This window comes from Dromiciops gliroides, chromosome 2 (genome assembly GCF_019393635.1).
Source record: "Dromiciops gliroides isolate mDroGli1 chromosome 2, mDroGli1.pri, whole genome shotgun sequence".
Taxonomy (NCBI): Eukaryota; Metazoa; Chordata; class Mammalia; order Microbiotheria; family Microbiotheriidae; genus Dromiciops; species Dromiciops gliroides.
The window spans coordinates 410025871-410051590 of NC_057862.1; the positions used below are offsets into that span (position 1 = coordinate 410025871).

At 42.6% G+C, this 25720-nt stretch overlaps 1 protein-coding gene across 4 annotated transcripts in view; it reads left to right on the forward strand.

Annotated features, from left to right (window-relative positions):
- Positions 1–25720, forward strand: part of MYLK3 (myosin light chain kinase 3) — an 83757-nt gene that overhangs the window by 31334 nt on the left and 26703 nt on the right. For all 4 annotated transcript variants that reach the window (XM_043987604.1, XM_043987603.1, XM_043987601.1 and 1 more), the window contains exons 2-6: positions 8845–8935; positions 9509–9920; positions 16532–17046; positions 19221–19326; positions 21210–21303. In XM_043987604.1, the coding sequence (XP_043843539.1) occupies positions 8845–8935; positions 9509–9920; positions 16532–17046; positions 19221–19326; positions 21210–21303 (1218 nt within the window). The remainder of the gene's footprint in view (positions 1–8844; positions 8936–9508; positions 9921–16531; positions 17047–19220; positions 19327–21209; positions 21304–25720) is intronic.

A 25720-nucleotide genomic window follows, 5' to 3' on the forward strand; every position in this document is an offset into this window, starting at 1 on the left:
CTGTTGTGTTCAAGCGTGAAGTCAAGAGGACCTGTATCAGGGTGGCAGCATGACCTCAAAGACAAAAGATGGAGAGGCCTAAAGGCCGAGCTCTTCCATTTACTATCTTGGTCTTATCAGCCATTGCTATTGCTTCTGTTTCATCATCTCTAAAATGAGGGGATTAGACTAGATAGTACCTTCTAAAAGACTCCAGAAGTCTCAATCCCAAAGGGCTTTTTCTTTGTGTGCAGGAACATGTGTGTCAGGGATCTGCCACCCCTCTCCCTCCCCAGCCCTGACCCAAGCTCCCCATCCTTTTCCACTTCTCTTCTCTAGGGACTGATTATCTGACCTATTTACTGTGCTCCCTCGCAGGGGAGGTTTGCAAACCTCTGACCCTGGAGTGCAGGTAACATCAGGAGGGAAGGATAACAAATCAGGAAATATCACCCCCTATCCTTTGGCTACTGGAAATCAGTGTGAGGTTCTTCTGGGATGTTGGGGATGACAGCCCAGGGGGAGTCTGAGGAGGTCATTGAAACTTTCTCTCATGTGAAGTCATGTATGTTATAGATTTGGAGAAGGAAGGCATTTTAGATGTCATCTGGTCTAATCCCAATCTCCTCATTTTACAGATGAGTAAACTGAGACTCAGAGAGGTTAAACAACTTGTCCAGGATCACACAGCTATTGCCAGAGGCAGGATTTGAACCCATCTCTTCTAGACTTAAGTCCAACACTATCCACTATACCATGCTGCCCCAAACAAAAAAATCCCCCCAAACTTAGGTGCATACTCTCATTGCACACACAATTTCCTTTAGAAGAGTGAGGGAATTTGTGGATCTTCCTCTATCTCTCCTTCCTTTTGTGCCTAAATTTCTTGGGAAGGCCATCTATAATAGGTGCCTTTACTTCACTTTCCTTTTCCTAACTTCTCTATTGTTTTGTTGTTCAGTCATTTCAGTCATGTCCAACTCTTTGTGACCTCATTTGGAGTTTTCTTGGCAGAGATACTTGAATGGTTTGCCATTTCCTTCCACACCTTATTTTACATATGAGGAAACTGAGGCAAACAGGGTTAAGTGACTTTGCCGGGGTCACACAGCCAAGTAAGTGTTTGAGGCCCAATTTGAACTCAGGTCTTCCTGACTCTGGACCAGGCACTCTATAAACTGTGCCACCTATTTCCCTATTGTTGTCCCTGGACAGTAATGTCACCATCTTTCCATTCCTCCAGGCTTGAAACCTGTGTCCTCCTGCCCTCCTCACTCTCACCCTCCATATCCAATCAAGGTCAAATCTTATTATTTCTACCTTCATAATATCTCTGGTATAAGCACCCTTCTTTCTCCTACAATGCCATCACTCAAATACAGGCCCTCACAAGTTCACACCTAGAGTATTGCAATAACCTGCTGGTTGATCTCCCTGCCTCAAGTCCCTTTCCATTCCAATCCAATCCATCTAGAGAAGACAGGTTTGAGTATGTCACTACTCTATTCAATAAACTCCAGTGACTACCTATTACCTCCAGGGTGAAATCTTTGAAGGTTTTTAAAGTTCTTCATGATCTGACTCCTTCCTGCCTTTCTAGTCTTACACTTTATTCCCCTCCACAATACTGGATGATCCACTGACACTGGCCATCTTGTTGTTCCTTGCACATGGCACTCCACCTCTTGACCGGGCATTTTCACTGGTTGTTCCCCATGCCTGGAATTGTTTCCCTATTTTATCTCTCCCTCCTAGCTTCCCTGACTTCCCTGAGGCCTCAGCTAAAATCCTACCTTTTCCTGGTCTTCCTTAATCTTGATACATTCCCTCTAAGATCACCAGCTTGTTCTGTATATAGTTTATCTGCATACAATGTTTTGCGTGTTGTCTCCTGCCCATTAGACCATGAGCTCCTTGACAGCAGGGACTGTGTTTTGTTTTGCTTTATATCCCTAGCACTTGGCACAGTGCCTGGCATATAATAGGAGGTTAATAAATGCTTAATGACTAACTGAGGGTAGACTTAAACTTAGGCATCGCATGTGGCCAAAGAGTGAACTTGCAGCTTCTGGTTTCTGGACAATGTTACTATTATCTGTTCTGTCCTTTGGTCATTTCATGACATACAGACTACCTTGTGACACCTCTGTTATTGTATTGAACTTTTATTTGGCTCTTGGATTTATTTAATTTTCAGCTGTTTATCTCTTGTCTCCTCAGCTAGACTGTGAACTCCCTGGTACCTAGCTCAGTGTCAGGCTCATCGTAAGCACACAATGCAGATTTAATTGATTTATTGAAACTAACCAGATAACTAACTACTCTCATACATAGTTTGTTATGTAAATAGTATTTTATTTTTTCCAGTTACACATAGAGATAGTTTTCAGCATTCATTTTTAATGAAATTTTGAGTTCTGAATTTTTTCCCCTCCCACCTTCCTAAGACAGGAAGCTATCTGATATAGGTTATACATGTACAATCATCTCATATCTGTGTTTATAGGGACTCTTCACTTGATTATTTTTCCATGCCTTTTCCTTCCTTCCTTCCTTCCTTCCTTCTTTCCTTCCTTCCTTCCTCCTTTCCTTCCTTCTCCTTCATGTTTTTGTGAAATGACCTTTTCTCTGTAAACAGGCCACCTATGTATGCTTCCAGGCCCATCTTAAGGTTCATCTCCTCCCTCATTTAGCACTTGGTTTTTAATGCTACCTTCTATCGTTCCTTGTGTGGGGAATCCTGTGCATTCTACAGACAGAATCTCTATAAAGTCCTTCTGTGCTTTAAAAATTCTTATCTTTTAAATTTTAATAATTAACATTGACAGGGAAAAAAAGTTGCAAACAGTATTTGAAGATCATGTGAATTTTCTTCTCTCAGCCAGCATGGCTTTGAATCTTGCCAAACATAAGACACTTTGTCTTTCTACCTATGAACTCATATCACAAGATCAGAAATTAGCATGGGCTTTATAATTCTAGAGAATGTCATTATGCTCAGCACTAATGCATTTACCTTTAAAGGCTTTAAATTTGTGGTTCAGTGGATAAAGCACCAGCCCTGGATTCAGGAGGACATGAGTTCAAATCTGGCCTCAGGCACTTGACACTTATTAGCTGTGTGACCCTGGGCAAGTCACTCAACCCTCATTGACCCTGCCAAAAAAAATATAAAATTAAAAAAAAAATGAAGTGGTCATGTTTCAAGTAGCCCATATTTGTATATCAAGGGCAACTCCTATTCAAGTACTAGTCAAGAGCAGAATCCAAGTAGAGGCTTTAGATTTGAGGGAGGCAAAGAGTATAAAAAACTGGAGTTTCGAGTCAGAAGTCCTAGGTTCAGATCCTGCCTTTGCCATGTACCACCCGTGTGACCTAGGGCAAAATACTTAGCCTTTCTGGAGCCTCAGTTTCCTCAGCTGTCAAATGTAGGGCTTGGGGACAGCTAGATGGTGTAGTGGATAGAGCACCAGCCCTGGATTCAGAAGGATCTAAGTTCAAATCCAGCCTCAGGCACTTGATACTTACTAGCTGTGTGACCCTGGGCAAGTCACTTAACCCCAATTGCCTCAAAAAAAATGAAGGGTTTGGACTAGATGACTCTGAAAATCCCTTTCAGCTCAGGATCTCTGAACCTATGTTGTTCAGATATCATCTAGACAACTAAAGGATGACAGCTGGAAAACACAGAAGGATTTCATATATTTCGATGGGGTTAGTAGAAAGAGCTCTGCCCTGTAAGTCAGGGGGCTTGGGATTGACTCTTAGCTCTGCCGTGTCTCCCCAAGACAGAAAGCAATCGAATGTAGTTTACATATGTACAATCACATTAAATATATTTCTGTATTAGTCATGTTGTGAAAAAAGAATCAGAATGAAAGGGAAAAACCTTAAAAGAGAAAACAAAAAAAGGAGAAATCGTATAGTTCAGTTTGCATTCAGATTCCACAGTTCTTTTTTTCCTGGATGTTCTCTAAGACTTTTAAGTTACAGAGAAGGTGCCAATTTGCATTGGTAGAGGGATTTTCCTCCTCCTGGAGTTCACTATACCAATGAAATCATAGGTCCTGTCTCTATCCCCATGTTTCCTTTACCATCAGCCACGCACACACTCAGAGCACAATCCCATCAGAAGCCGCATCTTTCAGAACAAAGGGCAGGCAGCATTCCCTTCTATCCCCCTGCGAGGCCATAGTAGGGGGGAAAATCATCCTCCAAACTCTTTAGCTTTTCTCTGAGGGACAGTTACAGCCTTTCCACTCCTTCTGGCTGGGACATGCAAGGGAGGGGAGGAAAGGGTTTGGCCGGCGTTGTCACTGGAGCAAGAACCTTGAGTTTGTGTGGGGGTGGGGAGGGAAAGGGAGAGATTATAAAAGTTCAACTCAACAAGGTCTGCCAAAGGACGCAGATAATGGCTTCTGCTGCCTTAGGCTCAGGCTTTGCAGAAAGGGAACAAATGGAATGGGCTGGGAGTAATAGTATGATAGACCTGAGAGGTAGTAGGACTCATTCCTGATGCAAGAATCATCTTTCTCCAGTAGAGATCTGGTCATGTCATTTTTTTGCTCAAACATCTGCAGTGGCTCCCTATTGCCTGCTAGGTGGCGCAGTGGATAGAGTACTAGGCCTGGAGTCAGAAAGACTCATTTTCCTGAGTTCAAATTTGGCCTCAGATGCTGACTAGCTGTGTGACCCTGAGCAGGTCACTTCATTCTGTTTGCCTCAGTTTTCTCATCTGTAAAATAAACTGGAGAAGGAAATGGCAAACCATTCCAGTATCTCTGCCAAGAAAACCCCAGAAGGGATCACAAAGCGTCAGACATGAATGAACAACAACAATATTGCCCCCTGAGTCTAGTTAAAATGCCTCTGCTTGGCATTTGAGGCATTGGTACAGGGCATTTCCTCATCCATGTGAAATCATGGGTCTAGCTCTAATCTCTACCAGTCCTTTTCCCTATCTTTCCCTCACCTACAGTCACATCCATGCCCTGAGCACAATCCCATTAGAAGTAGCATCTTTCCACAAACAGGCATCTTCCTCCCTTTCCAGCTTCAATCTTATATTGTTTATCTACTTGTACTCTATTCTCCAGGCAGAACGGACAGTCCTTTGCCCTCTAACCTTTATGCCTTTGCTCATGTCATCTCTCTGCTCTTCACCTCACACTCTTGATAATGATCTTTCCTCAGAGATCTCACTTAGCATTTTGTTAAACAATTCTCTAAGGTCACCTGTGACACTGTATTCTCTAGTCATTTGTGTTTCTACTTCCCCAACGAGATTAAAGTTTCGTGAAACCAAGAACCATATGTTTTAATGAGATTTTGCATTACCATAGTGCCTTGTGAGAGTAAGTAGATGGTTAATTAATATTGACTGGAGTGGCATGAGATAGAGAGAGGAGGATGAGAGAAAGAAGAATTATAGGAAGCTCAAACCAGGGAGATATGAGTTAATGGTACCCTCAAGAAGGGCAAGGAATCCTTAAATACATTTTTAAAAATATTTTATTTTTCCCAATTACATGTAAAAACCATTTTAACATTATTTTTTTTTAAATTGTGTTCCAATTTCTCTCCCCTTCCTTTCCCCTTCCTGATATGGTAAGCAATTTGATATAGATTACACATGTGTAATCATGCAAAACATGTTTTCATATTAGTTGGTTGTAAAAGAAGAAACAAACCAAAAAAATGAAAAAAAAAATAAAGTGAAAAATAGTATGCTTTGATCTGTATTCAGACTCTATCAGTTCTTTTGATGGAGGTGGATAGTGCTTTTCATCATGAGTCCTTTTGGAATTGTCTTGGATCATTGTATTTCTTAGAATAGCTAAGTCATTCACAGTTGATCATTGTGCAATGTTGCTGTTATTGTGTACAGTGTTCTCCTGATTCTTCTCACTTCACTTGATATCAGTCCACTTAAGTCCTTCCCAGTTTATTTGAAATCTGCCTGCTTATCATTTCTTATAGCAGAATAATATTCCATTACAATCACATACCACAACTTGTCCAGCCATTCCTCAGTTGGTGGACATCCCCTCAATTTCCAAGTCTTTGCCACTGCAAAAAGAGCTGCTATAAATATTTTTGTACAAATAACTCCTTCCTCCCTCCCCCTTTTATCTCTTTGGGATACACAGCTAGTACAAATTGCTTTTTAAAGAATTGTTCCCCAAACAACCAGGGTTATGGGTGGTCTCTCTCACTCTCTCTCTTGCTCTCCCTCACTCTCTCTCTCTCTCTCTCTCTCTCTCTCTCTCTCTCTCTCTCTCTCTCTCTCTCTCTCTCTCTCTCTTTCTCTCTCTCTCTCGCCTGTCCAGCTGTAAGAGAGCCTCTGGGAGCTAAGTTCTCCTTTTCCTAAAGGCTGTGGCCAGGAAACAGGGAACAGTATGGTCATATCTGGGCATGAGTTTCCCAAACTTCAGACTTCTTCAAAGGACATAAATACCAAAGGGAGGGAATATTCTCTCTCCTCCACTTGAAAAACAGCTTCTGTCATTCCAAAGAGAAAGTAGACAGTTTTTTTTTTCTTTGGGAATTCTAAAAGGAAGATAGGCCTGTGGACAGAGACAAACTTTGATATAGCAATGTCACTCACTTCCCTGGGCCTTTTCTGAAGATTGCCACTAAAGACTTTCAAAGCTGTGTTGTATTTCTTATAATAGTTGACATAACTGGGAGTATCACAGAGTCACAGAATGTCAGGGTTGGAAGAGACTTTAGAAATCTGGTGCCTTCATTTTTTTTTTTTTAGTGAGGCAATTGGGGTTAAGTGACTTGCCCAGGGTCACACAGCTAGGGTGCCTTCATTTTTACAGGTCAGAAAACTGAACCCAGAAAACCAAAGTGATCTACCTAAAGTCATACATGTAGCTAGAGACAGAGGTGTGACTTTAATTCAAGTCTTTGACTCTAAGGATATATCAGAAAAGGTATAACACCTTTTCTTGCTACTTGTCCTGGAGAGGGGCCGGAGTTTGGAGAGAGAGTAGAGTGGAGTGGAGATGGAGTGAGGTAGGTAGGAAAAGAGAGGGAGGGGGAGAGAAAAGAGAGAGAAAGAAGAGAAGGAAAGAGAGAGGAATGAGAGAGGAATGAGAGAGAGGGAGAAACTTATTAAATGGCAGGCATGGTGCTAAGCATGCTGGGAATGTAAATATGAGCAAGCAGAGGGGCAGCTAGGTGGCACAGCATATAAAGCACTGGCCCTGGATTCAGGAGGACCTGAGTTCAAATCCAACCTCAGACACTTGACACTTACAAGCTGTGTGACCTTGGGCAAGTCACTTAACCCTCATGCCCACCCCCCCCAAAGAGCAAGCAGGATAGTCTGTGCCCTCAAGCAGAAAGACCACACAAAAGAGGGGCTGGAAATGGGTGTGGGAAGCTGGGCTGGTGGGGAGGGTACTTAAAGGCACCCTGGCATAGTATAGAGATGGCTGGGAAGTAGTATGGAGGCTTTATTCCCCAGCAAGGTAAGGGGAATGCTCACCTACTAGAGCCTGGTGATTCAGGAGTGGAGTCCAAGATGGGGATTATAAAATGAATGAAAGCAAGCCAAGAGTCAGATTCCCACTTGGCTCCCAGCATATACGTAGGCACAAAATAGGCTCTCAATAAATACTCGTTAAATCCAGCTCCCATTTAGATGTTTTGATCTAATAGTTAATGACTTTCCTGTTGCTAGCCAAAAAGAAATGCAATCCAGCTTCAGTGGAGTTTCATTAGAAGGTGCTTATTAAACTTGAACTTTGAGACCTTAGCTTTTCAAAGGCAAAAAAAGGCTACTATCCCCTTGGGCAAAGAACAAGTTTATTCCTAAAATCAGAGGATTTGGGATTATAAGTGACTTCAGAGATTATCTAGTCCAACCCCCTCATTTTACAGATGAAGTGAAAGTGAGGCCTAATGGGCCACTTTGATTGGGTACAAGAGAGAATAAGACTTCTGAAATCATGGGATTGTGACTCTGGAAACGTAAGCAAAAATTACACCTCTTCCATTTATTAGCTGTGACCTTGGACCATTCTGAGCCTCAGTGTCTTCATCCATAAAAGAAGAAGAATACTTCCATTCCCTGTTTCACAAGGTTATGGTAAGGGAATGAGTTGTTATAATTAAACAGAAGGTACTCTTTTTCTCAAGTCAGAACTAATACTTTTATTGGGCTAGTGGATAATTTGATGAGAGACCACCTATAGCAATTAATTCAACCAGTCAACTATCTGTTGAAAGCCTCAGGGCCCAGTGCTAGAGACTGAAGGAGCAGGTTTCCAAAAAGCTCTTTTTCATAGCATTGAATTAGTATATGCTTCCTTAGTCTTCTTGGTCCTTATATATTTTTTCAAGTATGTTGAAAGATATCTTTCTCTTTAGAGTGTGTAGGGCTGTGTCTTCTCTTTCCTCCTGGTGCCCAGCATAGAACTTTGCATTCAATAGTATCACAGGGTATGGTAAGGCCCTAGACTTGTCATTTCATTGATAGAGGGAATTCTCAAAGGGGGAACCTCCTTCCACTAGTGTAGGTCAGCACCTTCTCTTCAACTTTTCGTCTTTGAGAGCTGCCAAGAGCACTGAGGGCGTGCCAGGCCAGAGTAGTGAGGCCAATTCTCTATTCACTATTCACTGGGTCCTGCTGTTTCTCTAGAATCCTAAGATCCTAAGATCTGAGATTTGGAACAGAACGGAATCTTTGTATTCCTCTAGTCCAACAGTTTCTTTTTATAGGATATGGAAACTGAGGCAAAGCAACCTGCGTAAGTTCACACCCATAACAACGGGCCTCATCTGTTGGTTGCCTGAGTAATAATGTTTATTTTACCCTGTGTAATGATGACTGTGATGACGCTTGCTTTTTAGAACAAGGAGAAAGCTGAGGAGAAGGGGGCTAAACCAAAGCAGACCCTTAGCACTCGAGGAGTGCAAGCCGAGATCAGGAGGCCTTCAGAAGGTATGTGGGAATCCAGAGGGAATAGAGCACTGGCCCTAAAATTGGGAAGACCTGAGTTCAAATCTCACTTGAAACCCTTAGTAGCTGTGTGACCCTGGGCAAGTCATTTAACCCTCATTGCCCTAAAAAAAGGAATAATAACAAAATAATACGTGCTATTTGCTTATGGGACCTACAAAAAGGGAATGATTTTGAGTATGTGTATGGCAAATTAGAGAAATTCTTTTGGAGGAGGGGGTGTCTTCAAGGGTACATTGGGATAAAACATTTCATTATAAGAGTTTAGACAGGGCAGCTAGCTGGCATAGTGGATAAAGCACTGGCCTTGGATTCAGGAGGACCTGAGTTCAAATCCAGCCTCAGACACTTGACACTAGCTGTGTGACCCTGGGCAAGTCACCTAACCCTCATTGCCCTGCAAAAAACCCCAAACAAACAAACAAACAAACAAAAGAGTTTAGACAGTAAAGGGATAGGAGAATCTGGCCCATTATTCAAATCAATAGACCTTATGTACACAGCACCGTAGTATTTGATTAATTTGAGATTTTTATTGTCTATTTCTCTGTTTAGAGAACCAAAAGGCAGAGTTGTCAGAGGGGAAGGACAAGAAGCTGCCCCCAGTGACCCCTAAAGATCCTGGAGTTAACCCGGACCCTCTCAGAGGGGCAGGGGCCTCCACAAGGCAGGAAGATGGAGCTTCCACCCCAGCCTCTTGCCAGAGATCTCCTGATTGTCCTTCATCACCCAAAGACGCAGTACCCAAAGACCCAGAGAAAGCCAGTGACATTGCCCTTGTGCATCCAGATTGGGCAGTGGTATCACAAGGGAAGAATGATATCTCCCAGACTCAAGTGGCACCTGAGGGAATAGAACAAGGAGGAGATATGCCTGGCCGGCCTGCTTCTTGGCCTTCAGAGCAGGTGGCAGCTCCAGGTCCAGGATCCAGCACCGAGGGAGCTTGGGGAGGAGGGATGCTTCCAAGGTAGGGATTAGTGATCCTCTTCATGCCTATGTAGAAACAATTCGCTGCTACCTGTCTGACCCTGGGAAAATCACTTGTCCTCTTTGGTCCTCAGTTCCTCATCTGTAAAATGAGGGGACTGGACAAGATGACTTCCAAAGTCTCTTCCAGCCCTAGATTTATGATCATTATGATTATGTTTATGTGATCATAAGATCACACAATAGCAGAGCTGTCAGGGACCTTAGAAATCATCTAGTTCAACTCCTCCCCTCCCCTCCCCCTCAGTTTTCCAGATGAGGTACTGAAGGCTAGAAAAGGAAAGAAAGTGATGTGTCCAAGGTCACACAGAAAATCTGTTAGAGTATTCAACCTCTGAATACCTCCGACCCCAAATCTAGTATTTGTCCCATTGCACTGAGTACCTCTTATCCAGTCACATCCTGACACCTCCATTTAAACTGTGCCACAGGAAAGGGAAGTGACTCCATCAAAGCCACTGAATCACAGAGTTTCAGTGAGTTGGAAGCAACCTCAGTGGCCCTCTGGCACAAACCATGCCCCAACAGAATCTCCTTTATAACGTATCCTGCAAGTGATCCTCTAGCCTTTACTTAGAGACCTCCAGTGAGGAACTCTCTCCCTTCTGAGGCCACCCATCCCACTTTGCAATAGTTCTGATTATTAAGAAGTTTTTCTTACTTCAATCCTAAATCCGCCTCTTTGCAACTGTCGTTCATTGCTTCTAGTTATCATTGTCACTGGGTTCAATCTGAACTGCTCTAATACCTCCTCCACCCCACTCCCCACCTCCTTCAAGACTTTTCCATGTTCTTCCAATTCTTTTAACTGATCCTTGTAAGGCATGGTCTCCCATCTCTTCACCATCCTGACTGCCTTTCTCTTAATTCACTCGGACTTTTCAATTTCCTTCCTAAAATGATCTCCCCAAATGGAACACAGTTATCAAGAGAGAGCTGGACCACAGTATGGGATTGTCTCTGGACTCCATCTAACCTCTCAATATAGCCTTGGATGACATTAGGGTTTGGGGCTTCCGTGTCACACTGTTAATGAAATTTGAGCTTGTGGTTCACTAAAAACCCCCAGATCTTTTTCTTTGTTCTATTCACAATTCTTTTCTTACCACAGCTCCCCTATCCTGTGCTTCTGAGATTGATTTATTCAACCCAAGTGTAGAATAAAGTTTGTTTCTATTGTTTCATCCAATTACATTTGGTTCCTTATTCTAACCTGCTGAGATTTTTGTTTTGGATCTTGACTCCATCATTCAACATGTTAGTTATCCCTCTTAGCTAGTGATGTCTGCAAATTTAACAAATACCTACCTGTAAATGTACTATCATTTAGCCCACACCTCTCTATCTTGTGCACAATGTTAGGATGAAAGACTTGGTTAGATATTTTGCTGAAATCTAAACACAATATTTTTATAGTATTCTCCTTACCTACTGTAATTAATCTTTCAAAAAGAGAAATGAGATCAGTCTATCATGACCTCTTTTTTAAACCATGCTGCCTTTAAGTGATCACTACCTCTCTTTTTTTTTTTAAGTGAGGCAATTGGGGTTAAATGACTTGCCCAGGGTCACACAGCTAGTAAGTCTTTAGTGTCTGAGGCTGGATTTGAACTCAGGTACTCCTGACTCCAGGGCTGGTGCTCTATCTACTGTTCCACCTAGCTGCCCCTACTACCTCTCTTTCTTTTAAAATTTTATTCAATTTTATTTTATTTTCTGTTCCAGATTCTCTCTCCCCCAATTTCCCCCCACCCATTGAGAAGGCAAGAAATAAAAACCCATTACAAATATGAAGTCATTTAAAACAAATTTCCTCAATAGCTATGTTAAAAAAAAAAGAAAAAGAGAGAAAAATATAAACTTTGATTTGTACTCTGAATCCATCAGTTCTCTATTTGGAGGTGGATAGTATTTTTCATCATTTGTCCTTTGGAACTGTGGTAGGTCTTTTTGTTGATTAGAGTTACTAAGTCTTTCACAATCAGTTATCTTTACAATACAATTGTGTAAATTGTTCTCCCTTGCTCTGCTCACTTCACTTTGCATCAGTTCATGTAAGTCTTCTAGAGTTTTTCTGAAACTAATCTCTTTATCATTTCTTACAGCACAATAGTATTCCATCACAACCATATATCATAACTTGTTCAGCTATTCCTTAACTGATGAGCATCCCTCATCCAATTCTTTGCCATCACAAAAAGAGTTGCTGTAAATATATTTTCGTACATATGGGTCATTTTCTTTTTTCTTTGATCTCTTTGGAGTATAGACCTAGTCATGGTATTACTGGGTCAAAGGGTATGCACAATTTAACAGCTTTGCTGGCATAGTTCCAAATTGCTCTCCAGAATGGTTGGACTAGATCACAGCTCCACCAGCAATGCATTAGTGTGTCTATTTTCCCATATCCCTTCCAGTATTTGTCATTTTCCTTTTCTTTCACCTTAGCCAATTTGATGGATGTAAAGTTTTACCTCAGAGTTGTTTCAATTTGCAGTGATAGTTTTGTTTCCTAATCACTTATGTTTCTTTTTCTTGTCTTAGTGCCATAGCTAGCACTTCTAGTACAATATTCAATAATAGTAGTGATCATGGATATCTTTGCTTCACCCCTGATCTTATTGGAATGACTTTTAGTTTATCCCCACTACAGATAATACTTGCTCTTGGTTTTAGATAGAGGCTACTTATCATTTTAAGAAAGGCTCCAATTATTCCCATACTTTTAAGTGTTTTTAATAGAAATGGGTATTGTATTTTGCCAAATGCTCTTTCTGTATCTGTTGAAATAATCATATGATTTTTGTTGTTTTTGTTGCTGCTGTAGTCAATTATGCTTATAGTTTTTCTAAGGCTGAACCGGCCCTGCACTCCTGATATAAATCCTGCCTGGTCATAGTGTATACATTTGTCATATATTGTTGGAATCTTGCTAAAATTTTATTTAATTTTTTTGCATCAGCAGTTATTTGGGGAATTGGTTTATAGTTTTCTTTCTTTCTTTTAGCTCTCCTTGGTTTAGCTATCAAGACTATATTTATGTCACAAAAGGACTTTGATAGGACTACTACCTCTCTTTCTACATGCCCACAAACCATCTTTTTAATAATGTGTTCTAAATTTTTTCTAGGAATAGAAGTCAATTTTACCAGCATAAAATTTTCAAACTTTACTTCCTCTTTCTGAATAATCAGGGCAACATTTGCACTTCCCAATCCTATGGTACTTTTGTTATTTTCCCATACAGTCTAAAGCTTATCAACAGAAGCTTGGTGGTCACACCTGCTAGTTCAGTAGTTTATTTGGACCTGGTAACTTGGACTCATTTAGATGACTGGATTTGAATCCCAACTTGGCAAGTCATTTAACCTCTTTGGGTCTCATTTCCTTCATCTGTAAAATGATAAATTTGAACTAGATTATCTCTGAATTCCCCTCTAGCACTAAACCCTATGATCCTGTGACCTTAGGTATGTGGAAAGGATCAGTGGGAGGAGGAGGACAGAAAAGACAAACTTTACAATTTGGTCTCAGGCTGGCTGTGGGGGTATTTGACCTGCTGGGTGACTTCCCCTTTTCAAAGACCGAGCCCCAGTAATCTGAAATTAAACCATCCTTGGGACTTAATTCACTCCTCTGTGGAAGATCAAATGTCTTTGTTTGTTTTGGCAATTGGCAAAGTCAGGGTTCCTCACTTATCTGTCATTGTTCAGAGGAGAAAGGAAACGTGAGACTCCCCAAAGCCAGGAAAGCTAGTTGAATTCCTGGCCAACAGCTGCTGGGAGACCCACCTCACTCAAGGTCCCTGAGTCAGGGTTATAGGCTGGAGTTTAAAGGATAAAAGACGGGGTGGTGGGGAGAGGGGGAATTACCACAGTGAGCCTTCCAGGAATCCAAGGGCAATGTATAGAACCCAGGAGAAAGGAACAGCAATTTAAGGACTGGAGCAGAACCAGAGCCCAAGAAAATGTATTCTTGGCTTCTTACTAAGTGATAAGATGTCTTGGGACCAATTTTCAGGGAAATCAAACACCAACACATGCATCTCTAATGAGAAAGTTGTGTGTGTGTGTGTGTGTGTGCATGTACATGTATGTGCATGTATGTCTGTGTCTGTGTCCAACTAGTTGGGGAGGAGTTTTAAGGTGGAGAGGAATGGGGATCAAAAGAATTGTGAAGGGGGGCAGCTAGGTGGCACAGTGAATAAAGCACCAGCCCTGGATTCAGGAGTACCTGAGTTCAAATCTGGCCTCAGACACTTGACACTTACTATCTGTGTGACTCTGGGCAAGTCACTTAACCCCCATTGCCCTGAAAAAAAAAAACAGAAAAAAAAAATTGGAGAGGTGAGTTAAAGGTGAAGGGAGAATAAAAAGCTCCCTGGCTCTGAAGCCCCTGTATTTCTCCAGTAGGTTAGGGCAGGGTAAACTCAGTTTAATATTAATAATAGCTAGCATTTACATAGCACTGTAAGGTTTGCAGTGCATTTTGCAAACATGATCTCAATTTATCCTCACAACAACCTTGGGAGGTTGGTGCTACTATTAGTGCCATTTTGCAGATGAGGAAACTGAGGAAGACAAAATAAGTGTCTTGCCCAAATGGCTCATAAGCATCTGAGGTTGAATTTGAACTGAGGCCTTCCTGACTCAAGGTCTAGTCCTCTGTCCACTGTGCCACTTAACTGTCTATAAGTTTTCTCATTTATAAAATGGGTCAGTACTTCCTGATCCTTTCTACTTAGCTTGCAGCATGTTGTGAGGACAAAAGGTGACATTTACAATGAAAAGTTAGTGTATAAGATCACATCACTGCTGTTATGATCATTGAGGGCAAGTGGATGTAGGCCTTCAGGGAGGGTGGCTGATAGGATACAGCAGGTCGGCTGCTCTCCTATCCCTCATGTCATTTGACCTTGACAAGAGTACTGTAGACAGGATAGGCATTATTGTCCCCATTTTCCAGATGAGGCAACTGAAACCCATCAATGGGAATTGACTTTCTCAAAGTCACCTAGCAAATGAGTGGCAGAGTCTGGCTTAGGACCTTTTTCCTGACTAAAGGTTTAGGATACATCCCATTGAACCGTGCCGCGTTTTAAATTTCGTGTCCACATGCTATTGTGTGTGGTTTTCAACAGAAGGTGACCATAGATCTGGGCACAGGCAGGAGGGAACCAAAAATACTGATGTATCCAGGAGAGACAAGGGCAACAGCCTAGTAATAATGTGGAGCCACACTTACACCCACAGACCGGGGCTTTCTACTCTGAAAAAGAAACCAGGAACTGCCATGGTGTCACTGCCAAGCTTCAAGGTCACCTACTGGGGGAGGATAATGTGGCAGCAGAGGGAACTAACTGTCCTGAGCAGGTGACCCTAAGTATGAAATCCACAGGCTGTTGGGGAGCTTGAGGGCATCTGAGCTACCCCCTTGAGTTCATGCTAGGCTAAATCAATTGCCTTTTCACCCAGTGCAGACTGAGTTGGTAAAATAACCATGAAGACAGTGTTCCCTCTAGCATGATGTGATTAATAATCACAGACAATCCTAGAATCATAGACCTGAAAGGAACCATAAGATCATAGGGTTTAGAACTGGAAGGGGCCTTAAAGATCACTTGGTAGATCCACTCTCATTTTTTTTGGGGGTGGGGCAATGAGGGTTAAGTGACTTTCCCAGGGTCACACAGCTAGTATGTGTCAAGTGTCTAAGGCTGGATTTGAACTCAGGTCCTCCTGAATCCAGGGCCAACATTTTATCCATTGCACCACCTAGCTGCCCCAAAATTCGATTTTGGGGGGCGGGCAATGAGGGTTAAGTGACTTTCCCAGGGTCACACGGTTCATAAGTATCAAGTGACTGAGGCTGGATTTGAACTCAGGTCCTTCTGAATCCAGGGCTGGTGCTTTATCCACTATGCCACCTAGCTGCCCCAGATTCCCCCTTATTTTACGGATGAGGAAACTGAGACCCAGAGGAATTGTGATTTGCCTGGGTTGTATACACTTAAGTGGCAGAGTTGGAATTTGAACCCATGTCCTCAGGCTCAACATCCATTGCTCTTTCTACTCTACAAACTTAGAGGAAGTCAAATACAATCCCTTCATTTGACATATAAAGACAGTGAGACCTGGAGAGGAGAAGTTGCCTGTCCATGGGAATTCAGCAAGAAGGCAGCCAAGCTGGGACTTGAAACTGGGTCTCCTGGACTCAAATACATTGCTCTTTCCATTGCTCCACACTTAAAAAGTACCATCCTATCATAAGGTTTTCATACATTTGATCTGTTATGAGCATGTGACATCTGCCACCCTGGGAGGCCAAATACAGCACCCTAGGCCACTACACCCATACCTCACAATTGTATAGGACTTCATGGTCACAAAACAATTCCACATCCATTTTCTTGTGTGATTCTGTCCTGTAAGACAGGTAAGGCAAAGATTTTTGTCTCTATCAGAAATGAGAAAACTGAAGATCAAAGTGGTTAAGATCTGTTAACAGATAGAAGAAATGGTGATAAAGGCTCCTTGTGAGAGTGGATGTAGAAAGAATCTTTGTGTGCAATGAGAATTCTCTTGTCTGTAGGTTGTCCATCCATGTGCAGGAGACAGATACACCAGGGGAGATGCTGGTGAGCCGGGCAGAAGGTTGTGGGCGTTCTTCAGAGAAGGCCCTTAGACCCAAACCCTCAGCATCATTGTCCTCTGAAGGGGAAGGAAGCCCATATGGACAGGATATATGGGTGCCCATAGGCTCTTTCCAGCCCTCCGGAACTGATCCCACTGAGATCAGCCTTGAAGGGAAGTTTCTGGAGGCAGGACAGAGTGAGCACGACCCACAAGGCAAGGAGAGGGAAGCCTTCCTTCTTGGGACTAATGACCAGAAAGCAGAGGATAAATCTGAGTCAGAAGGTGAGCTGGCGATGGGACTCAGCACCATCCAGAAGGAGAGGAGAGAGGCGGCTGGAAGCTCAGCTGAACAGGAGAGAAACCCAGGAAATGGAAGCCAGCAGCCTGAAAATGCAGCAACATTGGCAGAGGGAGAAACCGAGGCTGCAGGAATGAGTGTGCCCCGTGAGAGAGCAGGTGGTCTGGTGTTGGGTAAGTGACTCCCTTTGGGGTAACTTTAGCTGACTCTGTCCAGAGCTCTTTCTACCAAGGCAGCCCTAGGTAGGCTTAGGCCTTTCTGGGGCTTCAATGTCCCTTCCTTCCTTCCTTCCTTCCTTCCTTCCTTCCTTCCTTCCTTCCTTCCTTCCTTCCTTCCTTCCTTCCTTCCTTCCTTCCTTCCTTCCTTCCTTCCTTCCTTCCTTCCTTCCTTCCTTCCTTCCTTCCTTCCTTCCTTTCTCTCTCCCTCCCTCCTTCCTTCCTTCCCGCCCTTTTTTTTTCCTTCCCAGGGTCACAGAGCTAGTAAGTATCTGAGACCAGATTTGAACTCAGGTCCTTCTGACTCCACTTTGCTACCTAGCTACCCCTGTCCCTATTATTTCTTAAAACTTCTAACCTTCTCTGGATTCCCCACCAGCCTAGCCCCAACCTTGTCCAGTACAAACACTACTCCAACTCCAGCATAAGCCCTGACACATAGTAAGCAATTAATCTTTAACTGACTGGCTGTTGATATCATAGATTCTGTCTCATCCTGGCTTGGGAAGACTATATTCTGAAACCCTGAGCTACAAATCCTGAGACCCTTAAGTAGGGCTCAGACTCTGACCCTCCCCAAAGGACAACCATTTCTGGCTCTGCTACACAAATAAAATAATACACCCTGTTAAGTACGAGATGGGAATATTTGACTAGTTAATATGATCTTTAGAAATCACATTATATATCCTAGGACAGGTTCATTCATAGCGGAAGAGAGCGTCTAGAGAAACCCTATAATTTGAGTATTCCAAGGAAGGCAATCTCTTCTGCTTCCTACCACAATGCCCCACATTCTCACCATTAGAGTTCCTCCTTTGGATTAAGCCTTGAAGACTTTTGTTTTAAAAGCAGATCTTGCCTGGAGGGGAAAAGAGGCACATTATTTCACTGGACTATGTGCTGCTAGCAATATCAGCATACACAAAAAAGAAAAAAAAAAGTTAAACCAACACCAGCATAGTTCAGTTTCCCAGATTAGCCAACTGTCATCCTACCATCAGGGAAGTGGGATCCAGATGCCTTTGTATTTATCCCATTGTTATTTAAAAATAACAACAACAACCACCACCTCTAGAGAAAAGGAAATCTAACAAACATGAAATTCTATCTAAACTTCTTCAAACCCTCTTCCCATCTTTTTTATCCTTACACATACTTTGAAATAATTTTGATAACAATAACTCCTATTAATACAACACTTCACGGTTCCAAAGATTTTACATGTACTTCCCCATTTGATCTTCATAACAACCATACAAGGCAAGGAGTGAGATATTATTAGCCCCAATTTATGAATGAGGACGCCACAGCCTCAAAATGGAATTGTGGCCCATGGTGCCACAACCATTCAGTGGCAGAGCCAGAATTCAAATCCAGCTCTTCTGGCTTCAGGCCCAGTGGTTTTCCACTGAACACAGACTAACTCATGTTCTACTTTCTTCACTTGGCTGTTTTTGTATATTCCTTTCCATGTATCGATGTACCCCATGGTTATTACCATGTGACAACTGTCACTTCTGCAGGACATTGTGATCACATTCCAGCTTGTTCAGAGAGGACTGAGTGTACTAGGACAGAGGAGAGCTTCACTCAAAGTCTCAGCTTCCCCCCGACTTAGCTTTGTGAAGCAAGTCCTTTATCTCCCCTGGCCTTTAGTTTCTACTTCTGTAAAAGAGAGAGATTTGTTCTACTCACTCCCACAGCACTGTTGTGAGGAGCCAGTGAGAAAGTGTGTGGGACAGAGCTCTGAAAAGCATAAAATACACCCATAAACATAGGAGTTATTGTTTTTAATGGACCTATGATTTCATTGGCATAGGGAGCTCCTAGTGAGCTCCCTTTACTGGGGAAGGTTGGCACATGCTCTGAAGTCTTAAGAGAGTTCCCTAGGGACACTGAGGAGTTAAGTGACTGGTCTCAGGTCATACAGCCAGTATATGGTGAGGCAGGATTTGAACCCAGATCTTCTTGACTCTGAGGCTAGTTCTCTATCCCCTAGACCATTCTGCTCTTATTACTGTAAACAACACCCAAAGCAATGTGATTACAAGACTGCTGAGAGGCGTGTGCTGCCGGCTGGCTCTTCCTGAGTGACAAGGATATGTGATGTTTGTTTGTGTTCTCTTTAGATGACAGCCCGCCCCCCGCAGCCCCCTTTGAGCACCGGATAGTGAGTGTCAAGGAAGTCCCCATCACCACAGGCTACACCGTGTGCCAGCATGAAGTCTTGGGAGGGTAGGTGGATTCTTCTGTTTTGATGGGGAGGGAAGTGGTTGGCATAGAAATCTGGAGAACTGAAATGGGGAACACAGGATGAATGTTGGTATTTCTTCACCAATCTAGCTCCAGGTAGGACATAGTTTAATAGATTGTGGGTAATTTAAGGCCATGAGTCTGAAGACTGGGGGCAGAGTCCCAAAGATATAGGACTAAGAGCTAGGAGGGAGCTTAAAGAACATATATTCCAAACCTTTATTTTATGGAGGAAGAAAATGAGGTCTTCAGTGAGGTAATTTGCCTCTAAAAACACATAGTGATTACCCTGGCCCACACTGCCTGAAGAACAGGGATGTTACATTTCACCTTTTGTCTAGGTTTTTTTTTCAGTACCCTAAAGAGTGGCACTCCCTCTATTTTAGGGGGGAGGCCTGCACCCTAGTTGCATTTAACCACTTAACAGATTGACTTTTATAAAGGAAAGTTTACTTCAAAGGCATGAAAAGAACAAATATACAAACATTAACCCCCTCACACACCCTTATGCCATCTCAGTTTCTGGAGAAGAGAGGGGCATCAGGTTTACAGCTTAACCTGGTTCCTACAAAGCATAGCCCTACCAAGTTCAAGTGCAAAGTCCCCCTGGCCTTGAGACCTGAGCCCCCTGGCTTCTCAGTTCTTCCTTGCTGAGTTGGCCCCAACATTTGGCCTGGAGTTCTGCCTCTGAGGTCACCATGGCTCTTGTCCACATCTGGACTCCATTGCCTGTGTCTAGAACTGAAAAAGGAGAACAAAACAGACTAGACTGAAACTCTAAGCCTGATTCTTGGGATAACAGGGCCTAAAAGTAGGGAAGAGAAGATAATCCTTCCCTCACCCAGCTCTGTTCACAGTGCCCATGCCGTGGGGAAACAGGACCTTCACCTTCTTTGGTGCCACCAGAAAGAGAGAGTGTCCCAGGCTCGCAGTTTGAAAGACAAAGACTGTTCTGGCTATAGGGTCAATAAAACCCGGTTATTCCCACATGTGGTAGGGGAATACAGAATGTCTTCTAGAAGAAGGTCTTTGCCAGCCTCCACATGGATACCATTGGCTTAGATCATCTGGATATGTACAAAGCAAAGCCCTATTACAATAGGAAATAACAGATCTTGGATTTGAACACAGGTCCCACGGCTCCAAATCCAGTGTTCTTTCCACTATGTCTTGTTCAGGAGATAATGAAAAACATATTGGACTTATAATAATCAGGAGTCCTGAATTCCAGTTATGGTTCTTCCATTAAGTGGCAGTGATCTTGGGGAAGGTACTAAACCCTTCTGACCAGTCATGGGGTCACAGTCTTAGAGTTGGAAGGGATGTTAGGCGCCATCTAGTCCAGCCATAAGGCCCCAAAATGAAGTAACTTGCCAAAGGTCACATAAGAACCAGGATTTGAACCCAGGTCCTCTGACTTCAGATCCAGTTCTTTTCTCTCTATAACACATTGCCCAGGAGACAGTAGAAGGCATGCCAGACTGCTGGTTGGGGGTCCTGGGTTGAAAGTCATATTCTTCCATTAAGTAGCAATATGATTTTGGGCAAGAAAATCAATTCCATGTGAGCCTTAGTTCCTTCCACTGTAAAAGGATGGGGTGGGACTAGATCTTTTCAAAGGTCTCTTCCAGCACTCTAGGATCTTTGGATGGTATGGTTTTACATAGAGCCTGCCCCACCATACCCTCCATAACGTTATATCATCATTTAGATTCTCAGCTTTTCTGTTCCTCAATTGCCTGACCTACCATTCTCACACATGAGTAAGATTTAGGATTGCTTTGGCTCTGGGTGGAGGGATGATGTATGGGGATGATGTATGGATTCCGAGGGCTCTCGGCCTTCTGTGCTTGGTATCTCCACAGGGGAAGATTTGGTCAAGTTCACAAGTGCACTGAGAAGTCCACTGGTCTCTCTCTGGCAGCCAAGATCATTAAAGTAAAGAGTGCCAAGGACCGGGTAAGGAGCCAGCTCTAAACCAAGCCCCTTCTCTCTTTCAGTCAATGGCAGAGCTGAGATTCAAACCCAAGGCCCCGACCCCAAATCCAGTGCTCTGTCTGTTGTGGCCTCTTGATGCAAACTCCTCTGTTGAGTATTTAAAGCCCTTCAGAATCTGGCTCCTGCCTGCCTTTCCCAGGTTATTGCATATTTGTCCCCGTCATGCATGCTAGAGGCCAGCCAAACTGGCTTTCTTGCCATTCCTCAATGTGATGTTCCATCTGCCTCCTATTGGTTATATCACCGTGGGGATTCCTTTCATGTCTTGGTTGGACTAGATGGTTGTTGAGGTACCTTCTAATTCTCAAATTCTGTGAGTCTATAAATTTACATGTGACACAAAACTGGGCGGAATAGTTAATGAATTATAAGAGAGGGTTCCAAAAGATTTTGTTACAGTAGAATGAATATTGGGCTGAATTTAATAAGATGAAATTTGTTAGGAAGACATTTAAAATGTTTTAAATTTGAACTTAATCACCATAAACAACCAAAAAATCAAATAATAATAATAATAATAGCTAACAGTTATATAGTACTTACTGTATGCTAAGCACTGTGCAATTATTATCTCGTTTGATCCTCACAACAACCCTGGGAAGTAGGTGGTCTTATTATTTACATTTTATAGAAGAGGAAACTGAGGCAGACATCACTTAATTGACTTACCCACGGTGTCACAGCTAGTGTTTGAAGATGGATTTGAGTTTAGGTTTTCCTAATGCTAGGCCTGGTGCCCTGTACACTATGGCACCACCTAGTGGCTTTTCAAGTAACTGAACATTTAGTATTTAGCAAAAGCTGAAGAAAATGAATTAAAAAACAAAAAATATATTTTATGTTCAGGAACTGTTGTAATGTTTGTTGCTTTTGGCTATGTTTTAATAGCATAAATTTAAAGTTTTATACAGAGATTTTTAAAAAAATCAACTTTGCAAGTACAAGATGATGGAAGCATGGATAAAAAGTTCCTTTTAAAAGAATATGGAGGGGCAGTTAGGTGGCACAGTTGATAGAGAACTGACCCTGGATTCAGGAAGACCTGAGTCTGGCCTCAGACACTTGACACTTACTAGCTGTGTGACCCTGGGCAAGTCACTTAACCCTCATTGCCCTGGAAAAAAACAAAACAAAAACAAACAAACCCCGCCCCCCCCAAAAAACAACACAAAAGAATGTGGAAAAAAAATAAAAGAATATGGAGACAATGGCAAATTCAGAATGAATCTACAGGGTGACATGGTTGTCAAGAAAGCAAATATGGGGGGCAGCTAGATGGTACAGTGGATAAAGCACCTGCCCTGGATTCAGGAGGATCTGAGTTCAAATCTGACCTCAGATACTTGATACTTAGTAGTTATATGACCCTGGGCAAGTCACTTAACCCTCATTGCCTCACTAAAAAAAAAGAAAGAAAAAAAATCAAATATAATCTTAGGTGCATTAATAGTGGCATAATCTCCAGAATGAGGGAGACAGTAGTCCTGCTTACTATGCAGGTAGGTGGTACAGTGGGTAGTGTGTGGGACTTAGAGCAAGGAAAACCTGATCCTGCATCAGACATTTACTAGCTGTATGATCTTGGGCAAGTCACTTAACTTCTGTCTGCCTCAGTTTCCTCATAATAGATAGCATCTACCTTGCAGGGTTATTGTGAAGATCAAATAAAATATGTGTAAAGCATTTTGCAAACTGTATAAATTCTAGTTGTTGTTGCTATTACTATGCCATGGGCAGACCACATATGAAGTGCTCTGTTTGGTTCTGAGTGACTCAGGAGATTTAGCCTAGAACAGACTCAGAAAAGGGGGCCACTGTGGGCTGCAAATTGACTTAGAAACCCATATATTTATATTATCTATATTTTATTGTATTTTTATTTCTTTTTTTACATTTTATTACATTTCTTTTATTTTATTATATCTTTCCCTATTCCATTTTCATCTGGTTTGGACCATGTATTTTACACCTCTGACCCAGAGGATAGGAGATGTTTGGGAGAGTTGTCTGGAGGTATTTGAGGGGCTGTTGTCTCTAATTAGAGCCAGCACATCTAAGAAGAATTAGACTTATTCTTCTTGGCCTCCGCAGTAATATATGGCAGGGGCAGAGAGGCAGATTTTGGTGCCAGGTGAGGAGAAAGTTCCCAATAATTAGAACTGTTAAAGAGTGGAATGGGACACTCTGGACGTTGTAGGTTCCCATTCATTGGAGTCTTCAAGTGAAGTCAAGATAACCCTTTGTCAGTCTTTGTCAGTTTATTAAGCACCTCCTATGTGCCAGGCACTGTGCCAAGCCCTGGGGATCCAAAGAAGGGCAGCCCCTTCTCTCAAAATCTTCCCCCACCCCAAGAAACCAGTCTCTCTTCTCAAGTCTAATGGGGATAGGAAGAGATGAACATACAAACAAGTATACACAAACAAAATATATATGGGATGAATTGGAAGTAATTTCAGAGGGAAGGCCCAGCATTAAAGGGGACTGGGAAAGGCTTCTTGAAGACAGTAGGTCTTTGGTGGCTGGTGTCCTTCATTCTCAAAGAGGACCACGGTGACATCACTGTGTTGAGGTCAAGGCTGGCTGATCAGACCAATACAAGCTCAGAAGGCTCTACCATGGATCGGGCACAAATAGTCCATATGAACATTTTGGGGGGATTCTCTAAATTTATGTCCTGAGACTCAAAAGGAGACGGGGAAGCCAGAGGTCAGGGAGGAGGAGGGCGGGTATTCCAGAGGAGATGGTCAGTAACAGGCCTGGAGTGTTTTGGGTGAGGAGCAGTCAGAAGCTGAGTCACTGGATATTGACAGAGCTTTCTTACTCATGTAAGAGATTTGAACCAAAAGAAAATGAGAATCCAGAAAAAGAAGGGACTGTACTTACTTGTGAACCCTAAACCACATTCTATGGCTCATTGACTTTTTTAAAAAATTCAAGTATGTATGATTTAGATCAAAGCTTGGTTTTTTTGTTTTTAAACAAAAAAACCCAGCTGAATTCTATAGTTTGAATAGGAACTGAGTCTACATGTTTTCTAAAAGAACTGAACTGAAATAAAAGTGAGGCTCTGAATACTTTCTGAACCATAGAATGGGACATCACTAATGCAGTGGTATGAATAGTGTTTGGAGCCAGAAGACCTGGGTTTGAATCCCAAGTCTGCCACTAACTGACTGTGTGACATTGGACAAATCATTTACCTCTCAGGCCTCAAGTCCCCTTATCTCTAAACTGAGGGGATTGAACTACATGATCTCTAAAAAGTCTGCCACTAACTGTGTGACATTGGACAAATCATTTACCTCTCAGGCCTCAAGTCCCCTTATCTCTAAACTGAGGGGATTGAACTACATGATCTCTAAAGTCCCTTCCAATTATAAACCTATGATCTCATTCTGAGTCCCTGTACCTCTCTGCCAGGGGCAGCTAGTTAGCATAGTGGAGAGAGAGCTGGCCCTGAAGTTTGGAGAACCTGAGTTCAAATCTCACCTCAGACACTTACTAGGTATGTGACCCTGGGCAAGTCACTAAACTCTAGTTGTCTTAAATATATGAGGCCATCTCCAGTATGGCTCTGGAGGAGAGAGTGAGGTTGGTGACCTTGCACAGCCCTCCCTCACTTAAATCCAATTCATTGCAAGTCATGGCATCAACCCAATATCATGGTCCTCTTCGAGAATGAAGGACAAACAACAAGATGGCACAGTGGATAGAGCACTGGGCCTGGAGTCAGGAAGACTCATCTTCCAGAGTTCAAATCTAGCCTCAGACACTTACTAGCTGGCTGACCCTGGACAAGTCACTTAACCCAGTTTGCCTCAGTTTCCTCATCTGTAAAATGAGCTGGAGAAAGAAATGGCAACCCCCTCCAGCATCCTTGCTGATAAAACTCCAAATGACATCCTGAAGAGTTGGATATAAGTGAAAACAACTGAACAACAATAACCTCTCTGCCACTCTGTGACCAGGAGGGTGATGGACAAGGGTAGCATTAACCTTTGTTACATATGTTATTAACAGAAGATTCTTTTGACAAATGGTATAAAATAATGGCTGCTTGCTGAGTAATACTCTCATGTCATATACCATCAGGCTCAGAAACATGTCTGTCACAGATTGAAAATATTTGGGAGGGGCAGCTAGGTGGTACAGTGGATAGAGCACTGGCCCTGGAATCAAGAGGACCTGAGTTCAAATCCTGTCTTAAAAACTTACTAAGTCAATTAACCGCCCCCCCCAACCCCATTGCCTCCATCCACCCACCCAATAAAAAAGAAAATATTTGGGAAACATTCACCTACTTATACATCTTGCAGTCTCTTTACTCTGACCAGGTAGTAGGAAGTGTCTTAGACTAGGCGTTAATAGATATAAGTTC